The 18,080-nt window shown below is 40.3% G+C and overlaps 1 protein-coding gene across 2 annotated transcripts in view; it reads left to right on the top strand.

Annotated features, from left to right (window-relative positions):
- Positions 1 to 838: 838 nt before the first annotated feature.
- The window catches only part of Nubpl (NUBP iron-sulfur cluster assembly factor, mitochondrial), a 52,438-nt gene continuing 35,196 nt past the window's right edge, over positions 839 to 18,080 (top strand). The window contains exons 1-4 of one of the 2 annotated variants that reach the window (XM_065451167.2): positions 839 to 1,027; positions 3,977 to 4,130; positions 4,211 to 4,245; positions 17,668 to 17,758. In XM_065451167.2, the coding sequence (XP_065307239.1) occupies positions 902 to 1,027; positions 3,977 to 4,130; positions 4,211 to 4,245; positions 17,668 to 17,758 (406 nt within the window). In that variant the 5' untranslated portion in view covers positions 839 to 901. The remainder of the gene's footprint in view (positions 1,028 to 3,976; positions 4,131 to 4,210; positions 4,246 to 17,667; positions 17,759 to 18,080) is intronic. The other variant, XM_065451166.2, reaches the window with a different exon arrangement.

The raw sequence follows: 18,080 nt of genomic DNA, 5'->3' as shown, positions 1-18,080 counted from the left end.
GTCAACCTAGCACACTTAACCAACCAAGGTCCAAACGCTCAAAACATGTTCTTTCAACGTTTATGATGCCGCCGCCTTCTCGTCACGGCTTCGACGCCACACCGCGACACAAGCATCGTCCCAGTCGCTGGCCCAGCGCGCTATCGCCACTCCGAGCAACATAACAAAGGCAGAGAGCTTTGCGTTGCACTGTCCCACTGCAGGTTATAGCAATTGCGCTTGGAGCGAAACCAAAACTGCCAAAAAAATACTTGTAGACTAGTTCGCCAGTCAATAGAATGCCGATCCGAAGCCTGTACTTCCCATCATTCCCAGTCTCGTTCATTCCCATGATGGTTGAACGATCGCAGCGCCAGATTTGCCTCTAGGTATACTAATATGAAACTCTATGGCCTCACCACTTAATCAGAACCGCAGCGCATGTGGAACTGCGCATGTGGACCCTGCGGTTCAACTGCAGGCCGTCAGCTGGGCTTTGGAAGTCGCCGACAGACAGGGCAGGTGGCACTAGAGGAACTGATCGGACGGCCACCTCACGCAGCCTGGAAGCCCATTAAAGTCAACCGAATCCTTTCTGTTGACGAAATAAAGTTGTTACCACAGCCACCCGCCCCCATACGCATTTTTACATTTCAAATATTCCGCCTAAATACTAAAATAACGTACGCACTTAACATTCGTAATCAGTCGTCCCTCCACCGTGTTATCCGAGTACTGTGGATGAAAGAAATAAACTGCTGAGTGCGTTTCCGCACACAAATAGTAATATAGCGAGAAACAGTATGCCCCCCCCACACACACACACACGCCCGTGCTTGAGTACGTCAATGCGGCCTCGGTCTTGCGATCTTAAATCCAACGCGTCCCACGTTTTTTTTTGTTTTGTTTTGTTATTTTTTAAATGGCGGCTATTAGGAGCATTTTTCCAGTACATTTGTTTGGAAGGCCGCTTAATTTGCTCAGTTACACAATACGAAATGCAAACGTCGTCCCTGGATGCTACAGCTATTTTGAAACCGTACCGTTGGTGCGTAAAGCTTTTACACGGGCTTGACAGCTTGCAGGCACTGTGGCAATCTTGGAAAGAATGTCAAAGTGGTCTTGCTCAGGTTTTGTTCATTCGCGCGCTCACATTATTGTGCTGGATAACCCTGGAAGAGGGCGTAGTTGCTAAAGCAAAATTAAAGTTCAGCTTCTTGTTTTTTATGCGAGAAATAGCAATGTGATTGACAGTTGTCGCGTTACTTGACGTAGTGATAATTGAGCAGGTGACCAGCCGTATGAGCTATTTGCAATGTGAACCACCCGATGATAACGAGCGGTCTACTGTGATTTCAGCAAGCCTGGACCTTAAGCATTTGTGCCGCTTACTTGACATTTTCGCTGCCTCTTAAACACCACTGGTAGCTTGCATTGATAGAGTAGAGCAAGACAAAAAAGCAAGGTCAAAAGTGGAGCCCAACAAAAAGTGGGTGTGTTGTATTGACCGTGGGTCTGGCGCATTACTTCAGCCGAAGTGACAGGAAAACGCCCTTTGGGCAATACATGTACTCCTTCAAGTAAGCAAAATATTCCAGTTATTAAATGTCATTGAACCCTTTGATCGAGTGCAATAAACCAAACACAGTAACAATATATAAACTAACACGCTTGTGCAAAGTTGTGTATTTGCGTACACAAATGCGTCCTTGTGTCACGAGGACGTCTGTATGTGTGTTTTCTGTTAGATTTATGTAAGGATGCTAAAACAACGTAATTTATTAGCACTACGTCAGCTGTCCATACAGTGGCATACAAGGCTAGACCAAAAGGCGAATATCATTGTGTTGATGCGCCTGCTAGCCCGCCACTGCGTGAACTTTGAGTTGAAAAAAAACTGCACATTGGGTACACACTCGGACAACGAGCTAGAGTATGTGAATACGCAAGTCACAAGGGAGCGTACATGCACACTTGTCAACACACAGACGTGTTCACAGATTGCCAATATGAGAAGCACATACCTTGCAGATAGCACAAGAATCCACTCTCGTCTATGGGAGAAGCATATGGTCGTCCAGTGAGAAACTCTACAACCCCAGCTGCAATGGCAGGCACACCATCCTGGAATAATTTTTCATGCAGCACCTCTGCCTGCCCGTTCTGTTTATTTATACACATCGAGACCAACAGATGACTACCTGGAGCTGAACTCGCCTATGCACAACATGAGAAATTTTGTGGCATTGCTTGAGTCCAGTGCTTCCCAAACCACCAAGAACATAAAACATCGTATTGCACCCCCTTGTCGAATTTCTACTAGGTGTTTAATATTGGCTTATGAACAAAATAATCTGCGGTATTGAAGCCGCTTAAGTCGTTTTTGAAGTAATATTGTCACACGGCTGTTTAACACACCAACAAAGGAGACTGAGTATTGTGCTGGTGGCATTTACATTATGAACTTGCATGTGTTGTTGGTAATGTTATCCAACTTTGTTACCTGTTTCAATGGAGAAGAGACAATTTTCTCAAAAATAATCTAGTACCGGTAATACAATGCAGTACAAGTTTATTCCATGCTTTTCGTATAACATAAGGGATCAGGAAATGCCACTGTAGAGCAGCTTAATTGAGCTCCCAATCCTTTTGCATAAGCAGCAGTAAGTCACTTGGTGCTTAAGAGCAGGATCACACAAAAGTACATATGTTTAGAACTATGTCTTCTCTTTACATAAGCATAGCCAAATGGTATGGTACAGAAAAAAAAAATAGTGGAGCAAGAGGCAGAAACACATTTGGATGACACCATGATCCTCCCCCGATTCCATCTACATCGCTTTTCCGACTTCACAGCCTCCATCATGTAATCGCTGTCTCTTTTTGCCCTCTCATTTTCTAGCCATCATCATCTCCTTCGCGCCTCCCTTATGTGCTTTCTTGCGTCATCCCCCCCCCCTTTCTGTGCACTTCCACTATACTTCCCTCCCATCCAATACTCCCTCACTCATTATTTTATATTCATTTGTTTGTTTATTTTTCCTGTTCTCAGTGGCAGGCTTGCAGGTTCTCATGTGCAAGGGTTGTTACCTTTCTAATTTGTCTAGCACACCACCAAGCGCAGACTCGCTCGCGTGCAAATAAATTACAATTGAAATCGTTAGCAGTAGTGAGTACCAGGAAATGTGTGATTCTCACCAATTAATAGCTAAATTCACTAATTTTAATTTGCTTAGGGCAGATGTTGCCTTTGTGGGATTTAAATCTAGTGAGTATTCAGGCATGTCCACTTGCTATTTTCACATAAAGCGTTCTGACACAAATTACACGGAGCACCACTGTATTTGTGGCACATTTTGGTGATATCTGAAAAATGGTGCTAATCTTGAAATTCTACTAAGTGGACATGCCTTGAAGTCTAACCGTCTGCAATTCTGCAGTTGCAGAGTGAAGTAATAAATAAGTTTATTACTAGATTATATTTAGTTTATGATTCGTGCATATTTATTGATGTCCACCCCCACTAATGCATTGCTGAAAACAAGACATTGTCATCTCTACTTCAAGAAAATTTGCTTTTCTTCCTTGAAGCAGCCAGTATGTGCTCGATAAGCAGAATTTTGGTTTGCTTCCTCACTGCAACAATAAAGTCACATTGAATAATTCCTCTGAAAAACAAAAAGCTAACAGGAGCAACTGTCCCTAATGACTGAAGCTAACCTTTTTCTGAAAGCACAGTTTGTTTTGACTAGGGTCAGTTTTATTGCAGTTCATCTACAACGGAATGCAGAATTCTGCCATTGAAGGCAGAATGAAAAAACAGTGACTTATCATATTTACCACTGTGACTTGCATATAAATAATTTTTAAGACTTAATGAAATGCTTGATGCTGTTTGACTGTGTAGAACTATCAGGACAGAACCTAATGTGAATGTTGGGTTCAACTGGAAAGAATTTGTGATAATCATTCTTTTCTTTTCTTCCAAATCATATAGCGATGTTTTGGTGGTGATTCAAGTGCTAATAGAGCAGAACGAAGTCAGCAAAGAACATCACAAGGACTGCCCAAGAAGTTTCCAGTTGCAGGTGTGAAGCATGTTGTTCTGGTGGCATCTGGAAAAGGTGGTGTTGGCAAATCAACTACTGCAGGTGATGTAACTAACTGATTGTAGTCCTTGCATATGCGTTCCTGCTTTTATAGTTGCGAAAATATTTCTTATTCTTTACAGTCAACTTGGCTTTGGCTCTTTCTTTGCATGAAATGGTGAGTCAAAAGTTGTTGGAACTGCTTGCAGGTTTGCTACTAAAAAAAACAGAAAAATAAAGTTTCGTGCACATGACATCGTAAAGTTTGTGACTTGGGATTCATTAAGTAGCAATAACAGAAGCTTAAGTGAAGCACACACTGTGTTTTGCCAGTTTTTTTGCTTTTAGACTAGCAATATCATTTACTTCTAATCGCCGTCATCATGAACTTCACACAGTTTAGCACAAGTGTGTTATCATGCACGGATCAATTTGTGAACTGTACTACACTTCATGTGCTCATGAACCACTGCCTTCGATAGTGGGAGGCAGAAGTTTTATTTGTCAATCCTTGCGTTGTGAATGAGCCTTCTTGAGCAAAGCAAAACTACTGTTGCAAGTAAAATTTCTGCTGTGCCATGGAAATCCCTTGTTGCATTAGCTGTAAATCACTTTCTTTTTGTAAGTTTTTGTTTGAATGCAAATATCTCTGGCCTCTTGTAAATTTTCTGCAGCAAATAGTCTATGGCATGATCTTGTAGAGTGCTGCTGATTTCATTATCATCAGTAATGTGGTAATGCTTGCATTTACTGCAAACATGAAACCTGAGCTTCAGTAAATTGAAAATAGCATTAGCTTACACTTATATAATGACATTGGTAACACCATGTTCGTCTTTTTAGACCCACGTTTCCATTGATGCAACTAGAAATGAAAATAATTCTGTTCAGTTTTTTGTTTTTTTAATTGTCTAAAGGGAAAAGGGTGACTTCGTATAAACTTTGCAGTTAAGAAAAGACTTTTTTTAGACTTACTTTTTATTTTCTCCAAGCCCACTAGCGACATTCCTCTTAGTTTGTATAGATTGTGGTAACAAAACGACAAATACGGTTTAAAAATATTTGAAAAAACATGTAGGGTGTCCCAGCTAATGTGAGCCGAGCTCTAAAAGAATCGGTACGGGACACAAGAATGGGACAAATGGTCTTCTCTTTGCAGCAGTCTTCCGCAAACTGTAGTATTTCTTGTTATTGGTAATTAGCCAATTAATACAAAATAATTAGCTAAATTAATAATTACTGGTGTAATGGCTTATAGTCAAATTGTTCTTCACATTAAAATACATATGCAATAGCTTTCTTTCCTTGTTTTGAAGTTGTGGCACGAAATACAAAAATATGCAAAGTGAGTTTATGCCTGTATGCTATACATATGTAACAGCAACAGTCTCAAGAGGGGTTTCTAACAAGTGACTTGTCTAAATGGCTGACTTGGCGATCACGTGTAGGTGAGAAGGAGTTAGTGTTAGCTAGAGCAGTGCCTGTCAGGTTAGGAGAGCGATAAGAAGTAGTATTGTGGAGAATTGTTGTAGCAGAATGCTCCTTCGATGGCTTTTTACAACTGCTAATGTATAACCAGTGTGTACAATGGGGCCTGGTGCAAGGCCCTTTAGGAACACTTGTTGTTGGGCTAGTTGGTTCATACTGAACAATGGAAATCAGTGGTACATGAAGTTGAAAACAAGGAATAAGTTAGAGATGAGTATCTTATTTTGTTGTAGTGCAAGCTGAACAAGGACAACAGAAAATCACATCTGACACACACAGCGCTTGTTCAGCTTGCATTACAACAAAATAAGATATGCCGTACCAACAAGCCCCTATAGCTATCCTCATAGTCTTCATTGTGAAACTGACTAATATGGGAATAAAAGCGAAAATAGTAAAATGGATAACCGCGTACCTCCGGGGCAGAACCCAATACGTAGAAGCGGAACACATTAAATCAAAGCCGTTGAATGTAACGTCTGGTGTCCCACAGGGGTCTGTCTTAGGTCCTGTACTATTTTTAGTATATATTAATGACATTTCCTCGGCAGTTGACGAAGGTATCACGGTGCGACTTTTCGCCAATGATTGCTTACTATACAAAGAAATTAATAGCACTGAAGATCAGAAATTGCTCAGCGATGCTCTTAGGGCTATAGAAAATTGGTGTGACAAATGGAAAATGAAAATAAATGAGAGTAAAACTGTTGTATTGTGCATAACGAATAAAATAAATCATATTTTTCATTTAATTACACAGTGAATTATTCGGTCCTTTCCACGGTTGACGTGCTGAAATACTTAGGCATACATATATCTGCGAATTTAAGCTGGTCGAACCATGTTACAAAAATATGCCAAACTGCGGAAAAGAAGCTTTGGTTCTTGCGACGAAAATTGCAGTTAGCCTCACAGTCAGTAAAACTAACAGCTTATTTAACGTACATTCGACCCACGTTAGAATATGCCAGCATAATCTGGGACCCTTATCAGTCAGGGTTAATTGAGAGACTGGAAAGAGTTCTATGTCGAGCAGCAAGGTTTATTCTATTGCGTTATTCTCGCACAGATTCAGTCTCCGAAATGCTCGGTTTGCTAAACTTGCCTACGCTCACTGAACGCAGGTGCATAGCTAGGTTGAAGTTTTTTTCTTCACACTAAAAACACATTCAACATCAATAGCAAACAGTATTTGATAGCAAGACAAGTTAGAACACCACGGAAAAGCAAATATAATACTTTTCAAATACCTCAGATGCACATTAACGCTTACGCATTTTCCTTCTTCCCAAGAACCATTAAAGAATGGAATGAATTACCGGTGTTAACGCGAGAAAGCATCAGTGCAGAAGAATTTGAGAGAAACTTAAAGCAACATTGAAAGATGCACGCACGTATACTTGCTTGGGGGTGGGCTGTATGACCTCCTTTATTAACACTGCATTTATAGTCATATTGATCGGAGTATCTGCAGAATATTTTGCTTATGTATCTTCTTTATTCGCTTATGTTCACCTATTAAAAGACTATTCGTGTACTGCCTTAGTCATGTACTGTACTAATGCCGAAATACTGCTATTGACTTGTTTTATTTTTGTGCTATATGTATTATTGTAATACCATGTATTGTACTAATTGTTGAAGTGCTGCTTTGACCCACCCTGTAACGGCCGACAGGCCAACAGTATGAGTAAATAATAGAGGTAACTAAGCAGGACACTACTCACTTCCAATTGCTTGATTTTTAAGACTTCATCATCAGCCTATTTTATGTCCACTGCAGAACGAAGGCCTCTCCCTGTGATCTCCAATTACCCCTGTCCTGTGCCAACCAATTCCAACTAGCATGCACAAATTTCCTAATTTCGTCACACCACTTAGTCTTTTGCCATCCTCTACTGCGCTTCCCTTCTCTTGGTACCCATTCTGTCACCCTAATGGTCCAACGGTTATCTAATCTGCGCATTACATGACCTGCCCAGCACCTCTTTTTTTTCTCTCAATGTCTATTAGAATATTGACTATAGCCGTTTGCTCTCTGATCCGAACTGCTCTCTTTCTGTCTCTTAAAGTTATGCCTAGCATTCTTCGTTCCATCGCTCTTTGTGTGGTCCTTAACTTGTTCTCAAGCTTCTTTGTCAGTCTCCAAGTCTCTGCCCCATATGTCAGCACCGGTAAAATGCACTGATTGTATACTTTCCTTTTCAATGATAACGGTAATCTCCCAGTCAGGAGCTCACAATGTCTTCCGTATGCGCTCCAACCCATTTTTATTCTTCTGTGAATTTCCTTCTCATAGTCAAGGTTCCCTGTGATTAGTTGACCTAGGTAAACATACTCCTTCACAGACTGTAGAGGCTGACTTGCGATCTTGAACTCATGTTCCCTTGTCCGGTTATTTATCATTATCCTTGTCTTCTGCATATCTTAGCATCTACTTTTACACATGTGTTGGCTAGATACAAGCAAACAGCACTCAGATAAGGCAATTAAAAAAATTCTGTTTTATTGCTACTCAAGCATACAGTTGTTTGAGTCGCATAGTCCTGCCCTTACTTAACAATGTGTAAGACATGTAGGGATGTTCAAATAATTAAATTTTCTAATTAAATCTAATGTAAATATTCAAGAAAACTTACCTTCAAACATTAAATCGAGTACTGAATATTTCGGATTTCTAAAGTAAGTTAAATGGTATAAAGGTTGTGTTGAGTTCGGACGTCTGCAAAAAAAGGCTTATTTACATTATTTTTATGTGCATTATACCATTCGCAACTCTATGGCAGGCCAAGTGAGAAGCTTATAAATGAGAAACAACTAAAAGGTAATTCGTGCACCATGACAATAACGGTAATGAAACAAAGGAACAGCACAGAAACACATGCATTTAATGTACTACTGTATTTGTTGAAGGAGCTAGGTGTAATTCTGCAGCACTGTAGATCATTTTAGAGAATCCAGACATGGTGAAATTGGCCAACTAATATAGTGATTTGCCTGTTTTGAGACAACAAATTCGTAGGCTGTCTAAAGTGACTTATTTCATGACTAGAAACTATTGTGCAGAAGTGATCTTCACGTGAATTTGCTCGGAACTGGTGCATCTACACAACAACTGCGAATCTTGTGCTGTAGAATTATTCAGTAGAGACTCCACTTGAATTTGTTTTTCTCCCTGTGGACTGCAACATTATCTCTCATAGTATTCAAACAGAAGTGAATATTCAATATAACTTCGACAAAAAGTGAATTGTTGAATTGAATACGAATTCAGTAGCACACAATTTTACTCCTATTCAAAATTTCAAATATTAGCGCACTCTTACTTCCATAGTTTCGCATACTGTTTTGTCTATGCTTATGCTTAGAGCCTTTAATTGGCGGTCGGCGCTCACAAGCTTTGCAATGCACAGCTAGGTGCACCACATTAATGCTAATATTTAGAAGCCATTCATGTTCTCTTGCTTAGATTTTTACACATCTGCCAGTGGCCTGCATAGACCTTTTTGCAAGACAATGGTATTTTGTTAACCACTCCAAAAGTGTATGTTATAGAAGGTATTTCATGTTTCTTACTACAGCAGCCTTTGTTGCCATCACTTTTACTGGTTTGTGAGCCCTACTATGCAAGCTTACTTAGGACTCAAAACAACATGGTAACATTGTACTGGTTGGCCACATTCTTCGTTATATTGTGCGCTACTTTGTGCACATACATTACTATAGCTTGTTTTGTTGATTTGAAGGAGTGGTGCACCCTTGAACTGTAGCTGCCATTCACAACCTGAAGGAGGGTTTCAGGAGCAGTGACCAGCACATGCAGTGACCTGTTTATAATTTCTCTCTCAGTCCTCGTGTTCAAATTAGTACTCGGTGATCTCCCTTCCTAACTTCCTGAAAGGCCCGCTACTTGTACATGTTGCTCCACACTTATAAACACGATTGCTGTCAGCCAAACATCTTCAGATGTCATGACAAAGCAGTGCCTTCACCAGAAGCAAGAATGGAGAAGCCTTGTTGCTTATAAGGTAGTAGTGCCATCTCCTGGTACAGAATAATACCATTCTGCCGCTGCTATAGTTTTCAAGATTGAGCAGCGGGACCAGATTTTGAAGATCATGCTGGTACCAAAGTTCAGAAGGATGATAGGTGCAGCATGATTTGCATCATTCTATGGGGTACGACCGCCAGCTTCAGGCGTAGTAAGGATGACAAGAAGGAGGGGAAGGCCATGAGGACATGGAAGCGGCAGCATTTCATTGCCAATATTTACACTACTTTATGGCTAATTGAAGAACTTTTTGTGGAAAAATATTCATGAGGAGATGTCCTTTAATGCCCAACATTCCAAACCTTTTGTGAAAGGAAACCCATCATAATCTTAGATGTTTTTGCGCCATAAAACCCCACATAAGTGACTTTTGTGAAAGGCATTGCAAGGACCCTTTAAGTTACTTTAATTATTAGAGCACAGCTGCCTTGAGAAAGATACTTGAAGAGGTTGTCTCCTAGCCACTGGTTCTTGAAGCTCAGCAGCTGTTACTTTACTTGGCTGTCTACTAGCCATTACTGAAAAGGGGAAGTGGTTATGAAAAATTCATGTCAGGCCATTGATGTTATACTGCATGATAACTTTAACATAATAAGGGATGCTTCATTTCTGGGCTGCACCCAGATTCATTATCCTTATTTATGCTATCTTTTTTTCTCTCTTGCTAGGGGTGCGCGAATATTAAAAACCTTCAAATAACAAATCAGATAGTGTGCTATTCAATTTGGTCTTCGAATTCAATAGTCACTATTTGTAAGTATGAATAATTTTGAAATACCTTTTGAATATTTCAATATGTCAACTGTACACAATTAAATGTAAAATTGGAGAAAGGCTACAATAAATTCTATCCCCATAGGCATAGTATAGGCATAAAACACGAGAACTTGCATAGTGGAGCAGGCTGCATCACTCTGGGAGCAATACTTCACCAGCTGAACTCTTTGCACTCTTTGAGGAGCCCTGTGCATGTAGGAAACTGCTCATTCTTTTATAATGCTCCATTTGTGCTCCTAAACAATGCTTCGTAATGTGCAATGTAATGGGACAGAAACTTACTATTGTTAAGAATACTAGGATTCAAACATTGTTTGTAATAATTGTGAAAATGGCTGTTCAGTATTCGAAAACTATTCTAAAAGTATTCAATGTTTGATTTGCCTCTGGAACTATCAGATTTGGTCTCAAAAATAACTATTCGCACACCTTTACTCTTTGCAGAGCTTAGCATGTTTGTGTGACCAGTGTAGCAAAGGGTCATCATCATCATCAGCCTGGCTATGCGCACTGCAGGGAAAAGGCCTCTCTCATACTTCTCCAACTACTCCGGTCATGTGCTAATTGTGGCCATGTTGTCCCTGCAAACTTCTTAATCTCATCCACCCACCTAACTTTCTGCCGCCCCCTGCTATGCTTCCCTTCTCTTGGAATCCAGTCCGTAACCCTTAATGGGCACTGGTTATCTTCCCTCCTCATTACATGCCCTGCCCATGCCCATTTCTTTTTTTTTATTATTTCAACCAGGATGTTATTAACTCACGTTTGTTCCCTCACCCAATCTGCTCTCTTTTTATCCCTTAATGTTACGCCCATCATTCTTCTTTCCATAGCTCGTTGTGTGAATTTAAGTATAACCCTTTTCCTAAGCCTCGAGGTTTCTGCCCCGTAGGTGAGTGTAAGACACGGCTGTTATACACTTTTCTCTTGAGGGATAATGGCAACCTGCTGTTCATAATTTGAGAATGCCTGCCAAACACACCTCAGCCAATTCTTATTCTTCTGATTATTTCAGTCTCATAATCTAGATCCGCGGTCACTATCTGCCCTAAGTAGATGTATTCCCTTACCACTTCCAGTGCCTCGCTACCTATTGTAAACTCCTGTTCTCTTCCGAGACTGTTAAACATTACTTTAGTTTTCTGTACATTAGTTTTTAGACCCACCCTTCTGCTTTGCCTCTCCAGGTCAGTGAACACGCATTGCAATTGGTCCCCTGAGTTACTAAGCTAGGCAACATCATCAGTAAATCGTAAGTTACTAAGGTATTCTCCATTAACTCTTAACCCCAATTGGAGCATTGGAGAGATCGTATCTCCCTGCCTGACGTGACGGCCTTCTTTATTAGGATTTTGTTGATTTCTTTGTGGAGGACTACGGTGACTGTGGAGCCGCTTTAGATATCTTTCAGTATTTTGACATATGGCTCGTCAACACCCTGATTCCGTAACATCTGCATGACTGCTGAGGTTTCGACTGAATAAAACGCTTTCTCGTAATCAATGAAAACCATATATAAGGGTTGGTTATATTCCGCACATTTCTCTATCACCTGATTGATAGTGTGAATATGGTCTATTGTTTAGTAGCCTTTACGGAATCCTGCCTGGTCCTTTGGTTGACAGAAGTATAAGGTGTTCCTGATTCTGTCTGCGGTTACCTTAGTAAATACTTTGTAGGCAACGGACAGTAAGCTGATCAGTCTATAATTTTTCAAGTCTTTGGCGTCCCCTTTCTTATGGATTAAGATTATGTCGGCGTTTTTCCAAAATTCCGGTTCGCTTGAGGTCATGAGGCATTGCGCATACAGGGTGGCCAGTTTTTCTAGAACAATCTGCCCACCATCCTTCAACAAATCTGCTGTTACCTGATCCTCCCCAGCTGCCTTCCCCCTTTGTATAGCTCCCAAAGCTTTCTTTACTTCTTCCGGCATTACTTATGGAATGTCAAGTTCCTCTAGACTATTCCCTCTTCAATTATCGTCGTGGGTGCCAGTGATACTGTATAAATCTCTATAGAACTTTTCAACCACCTCTACTGTCTTATCCATATTAGCTACAGCGATGGCGTAAAGGTAGAGCATCTGTCCCGCTTGCAAAAAAGGACCGTGGTTAAAATCCCGGTGCCGTGCAATTTTCCACCAGATTAAAAAAAAAAGATGTGCGTGTTGATAAAATTGTATAAACAGGCCTGGAGTGCGGCCTGACCCCGGTGACCAGAAATGATAACGCACTCCCTCACCAGAGCAGGATTGGCCACCCTGGTGCAGTACTTGGCCACAACTTCCTATATGAATACAGCAATCAAACCTCAGCCTTCAGTCCCCAGCAGCAGTGAAGCAACTGACCACGGCGGCAGTCAGACCTGTAATGCAGCAGAGGGTGCTAAGAATCTCTGGATCCAGAAGGCCACCATTGGAATCTGAACCTGACAATGTTTAACGCTAGATTGTTATCTAGTGAGGCGAGTCTAGCAGTGTTATTGGAGGAATTAGTGGCCATTAAATGCGATATAATAATGTTCAGTAAGGTTAGGAGGACAAATGAAGCATATACAGTGCTAAAAAGTGGACAGGTCTTGTGCTACCGGGGCTTAGCGAAGAGACGAGAACTAGGAGTTGGATTCCTGATTAATAAGGATATCGCTGGTAACATACAGGAATTTTATAGCATTAATGAGAGGGTGGCAGGTCTTGTTGTGAAACTTAATAAGAGGTACAAATTGAAGGTTGTACAAGTCTATGCCCCTACATCCAGTCATGATGACCAGCAAGTCGAAAGCTTCTATGAAGATGTGGAATCGGCGATGGGTAAAGTCAAAACAAAGCACACTATAGCGATGGGCGACTTCAATGCCAGAGTAGGCAAGAAGCAGGCTGGAGACAAGTCAGTGGGGGAATATGGCATAGGTTCTAGGAATATCAAAGGAGAGTTATTAGTAGAGTTTGCAGAACGGAATAATTTACGGATAATGAATACCTTCTTCTGCAAGTGGGATAACAGAAAGTGGATGTGGAGGAGCCCGAATGGCGAGACTAGAAATGAAAGAGACTTCATACTCTGTGCTAACCCTGGCATCACACAATATGTGGAAGGGCTCGGCAAGGTGCGCTGCAGTGACCATAGGATGGTAAGATCTTAAATTAGCCTAAACTTGAGGAGGGAACGGAAGAAATTGGTACATAACACGCCGATCAATGAGTTACAAATATAGAGGAATTCCAGATCCAGCTACAGAAAAGGCATTCGACTTTAACTCGGGAAGAGCACATTAGTGTTGAAGCAATGAACGACAATCTTATGGCCATCGTTAGGGAGTGTGCAATAGAAGTCGGTGGTAACTCCGTTAGACAGGATACCAGTAAGCTATCGCAGGGGATGAAAGATCTGATCAAGAAATACCAATGTATGAAAGCCTCTAACCCTACAGCTAGAATAGAACTGGCAAAACTTTCCTCCAAGTTAATCAACAAGTGTAAGACAGTTGATATAAGGAACTATAGTATGGATAAAATTGAACATGCTCTCAGGAACGGAGGAAGCCTAAAAGCAGTAAAGAAGAAACAAGGAATAGGCAAGAATCAGATGTATGCATTAAGAGACAAAGCCAGCAGTATCATTACTAAAAGCAAAGGGTGTTGTAGTTATAATGAAAATTGCCTCTGTAGTTAGATTTAGGTGCACATATAAATAACTACAGTGGGTAAAAATTAACCTGGAAGCCCCCACTACTGCAGCTCTATAATAGCCTGCTTGGATGCTTGTGGAGATTAAACTCCATCAGTTATCATTAAAGGGTCACTGAAGGCAAATATTAAGTCAAGCTAAAGTGATAGATTAGTGCTCGAGAGCATCTAAGGCATCAATATTATTGCAACCTGAGCTTTGGTAATCAAGAAATTGAGATAAATGTAGGACACAATTAGAGTCTCCCCCAGGACATTCAAGTACTAGCCCATTGACGAAGGCACTCCTTATTATATTTTTATTTCACTGCTACTCAACCACACGTAAAAAAAAAACAACATTGTATTGCTTTATAAAATGAAAGAAAATGCACTTGTCTAGTTCTGTTTGATATTTATAAAAAAGAACTCGTCAATGTTACCCAGGTGGTCAAAAGGTTTCAATTTTTCCACTCTGTGCTGCCTGCGCTTTCACATTCCAGTAGTTTCATTATCGCATAGTGCTGCACTGGCTTTGATGGCTCGCAAAACTTGCACAAACTGCAAGTAGCAGAGAATGTCACGTCCATGTGATGTCACGGGATTTCTGTACGGTCCACGCCACTCGATCAAGAACAGCTGCAGCCGCGAATCCAATGCACTGTCTTGGCTCGGTTTCTTCATGGCCGCATGTTTGTGTTTGACATAGCAAACTGTAGCGGCGTCTCTCTGGCGCCATTTTACTCACAGACTGCAGCAAAGGTAGGTGATGGCGTACGGAACATCACCACTTCCCACTCGGGGGCTAGTGATTTGAATTGTGCTTAAGGCAATTTCGCAATTTTCTCGTAAACTAAGTCTTTTCTTGGCACAAAACAAGCGCTGCGAGGTTTCTGGAATGGTATTTTAACAGTCCACATTGACTTAGTATTTGCCTGAAGTGTCCCTTTAAAATTCATTTATTTTTTTCCCCAGATGATACATACAATTATGTAACCAAAGTAATTTTATATTTGCACCTCATTCCATTCTCATTGTTGCAGTCACACATAGGTTGTACCAATCTTTCATTTGCTGCTTATTAATGAGCTGTTGAGCTGGTTGTAATCAGATTTGCAAACACTTTTGTATGCATTTAAAGGATGCAAACCAACCAGTTGCATCATTTTTAATTCTTGATACTTTGTTTTACATGTGCTTCAGTTTACACACAGCAGACACTTATTGGCAAGTGGTGAAAAAAAAAAGAAGGAAAAAGAAAGAGGCATATAGCTGAGAGAATGTATGATCTATATTGTGGAGTACTTTGCGATCTTCTCTGCCATGAGAATGTAAACTGGGTAATAATATGGATAGGGTTCAGCGTTTTCAGTTAAAGAAAAAAAAAAGTAGTATTGAATATCGAATAGTCAAACGCAGACGCATATATTTAGAGCAGGAATATTTATTTTGGTATAATTAGGCACCATGCCTGTACTGACTAGTACAAAAAAAGACGGCTATTATGGACAAAAGATCAGTTTAAACATAATATCACTAATTGTTATTAAAAAACTGCATGACTAGCCTCTCAACCAAAATTATAGCCTTGTTGCAAACAAGCTTTCCAAGAAAGAATGACTGCTGTATGGCTAGCTTTCCAAAAATGCAAAATAAATGGTTGTCCCAAAGAGATCAGAAGTGGAGAAAGAGGGGAAAAAAAAAAGCTGCTGAAGGACTTGTGCACTGTAGACACATGTAAAAGGACCTGTTGCAAAGAAAGCATCACTGGTTATAGCTTAAAAGATAAAACTGGTGCATTGCTAGACCGCGAAATATAATAAGTGACACAGTACACGCAAAAATCACTGGTTGTAAAGTAGACCCTTCTGCTGGAAAACTGAAAACAAAACTTCCAATACCCATTTTGTTTCTGCGTTGCTTCGAAAACTTTTGTCGTCACATTTCTGGTAATTTGCAATACTTTGTTTAGGGGACAGAAAACTGTAACCAGTCTTTAAAAGTCGGTTGTTGCGAAATATTTGGTTAGTTTTGGATTGAAAAATACCGAATAAGTTCCTTTTCAGATATGAATATGAATAGTTACTGTGCAGTATTCAATTCATATATGAAATTTCGGATATTAGAAATGTGGGAAAGGTATGACAAATTTGTTTTCTCAGAAATTCACTTCTAACCAAAAGAAGCTCAGGGAAATAAAGTTCATCAAACAGCTAAGATGGTGATTGCCATGCAGCTGCGATCATACATGCGCTTAGATGCAAGGAGTATGGTGAAGTCAAGGTTACACAAATTCATCTTCCTGCCCAAGTAATCTTTCCTTTCTTTTCTTTTTTTTGCTTATCTGCTTCCATTTTGCATGTCACTTCAACGAAAATGGCTAGCAATAAATGGAGAGGGGGGATGCACAAAAGAGTCAAGAGGAGCCCAGGCTTGGGTTCTTGCAGCAGTCACTGTGGTATACGAACTGAGTGAGGGTAACATGGGCTCATCCAGCCATCCCATATTTCTGCATAGTGTTACAAATCTATTTCTGTTTGAATATCAAATACTCTTTCTGAATTCTTGTATATTCATATCATCGTACGACATTGTGCCCCCTTTCTATAGGCTGCTTTAAAACTTTTGTTATTACGCATATTACCGTAGATACAGCTGGTGTTGAAGTGCAGTATGCACAATCATACAACATGTCGCAGCATCAATTAGTAAACCAGATATTCACAAAATCAAAAAGCTGTAAGCTCGATGCAAGAAATTTTCGGGGAAAAATTATTTAGAAAAATATATCCAGAGAAAAAAATTTGCATGTGTAAATAAAGACAAAAAAAAATATCCCAAATTTTAAGAAAATAAGGAGTGCAAACACTGAACCCTAACTATGAACAAATAATGGTTCAAACAGATTCTTTTGCGTTGATATTCACATGTGTCTTGGCATACGACATAGAGCAGAGTGGCAGTGTAAGAGAATAATAAGATCTAAATTATTCCTGGGTTAGACATAAACTGGTTCATACCAGCCAAGTTTGAGGTTCTTGCTCGTGTACAATAGGCCTGGCATATTTCTGCATACAGCCTGCACTGTAAGTGCCGAGAGCATTGTGAACTGGGCCTGCATGGTTTGGGTACTTGTATCGAATGGCTGGTGTGGCACAGGCACTGCATGCCACAGCAGTGAAATGATTGGCAAAGTGCTGCATGTTAGGAGCTAATTTTGTATATGCAGGGAAATAGCTGATAGCTGAATGTCCTGAATGACTCATTCAGGATATGCGGGCAAATAGAATTAGCGTTGGGACTTGTCATTTAATTTATTGCAATATTATTTTCATTTTGATGGGCACTTCATTTTGTGTTATACTGCAGAAGACAATAATATATACCTAAATCTTTTAGGAAATGCATGGAGGTATAAAATTTTTTAATGTTTATAATTTTTTCAGTCCTTGAGGAACGTTTATATGTATTGTACTGTTGAACAATGATGTTTGTTTGCTGCTTTCTTCTTTTGTGAGTGTGGCCTATCTGGCTGAATATAAGTCTAGTGCTTGGTCACAGTATTTCAATTGGCACACTTTACTAATCAGTGTTCTGCTTGGTTTTCTTGGTTTCAATAGAGGCCAACTGTGGGGCTGCTCGATGCAGATGTCTATGGACCCTCCATTCCACGCATGATGAACCTGAGTGGTGAACCAGAATTGACACAACGTGCGTTGAAAGCTGTTTCTTTCTTGCACATACGGAAAATGAAAGGAAGTTCCCATTGCTGCGTCAGTGTTTATCAGAGGGAGCTGCTATTTCCTCTGCTGTTCAAGATAATGACTGCGTGCTTCCACTTCCATGCTTGCATGTATTTTGAGCCTATAGACTACTTTAATGTTTATGTTTTAGGAAATAGACCGTGTGGCATGTTAACGTTGTGTTAGTCTTTGTCTTTAGTAAGTTAGTCTTTGTTGTATTAGTGCCGCTTTGTCATCGCTTTTACTACATTTAATGTGCCGAGGGCTTAACTCACTGTCTGGTGACCTAC

Source organism: Dermacentor albipictus, chromosome 1 (assembly GCF_038994185.2).
Source record: "Dermacentor albipictus isolate Rhodes 1998 colony chromosome 1, USDA_Dalb.pri_finalv2, whole genome shotgun sequence".
NCBI classification, from domain to species: Eukaryota; Metazoa; Arthropoda; class Arachnida; order Ixodida; family Ixodidae; genus Dermacentor; species Dermacentor albipictus.
Note: the sequence above shows the minus strand (reverse complement) of the source record. Positions and strands in the feature narration are given on the sequence as shown.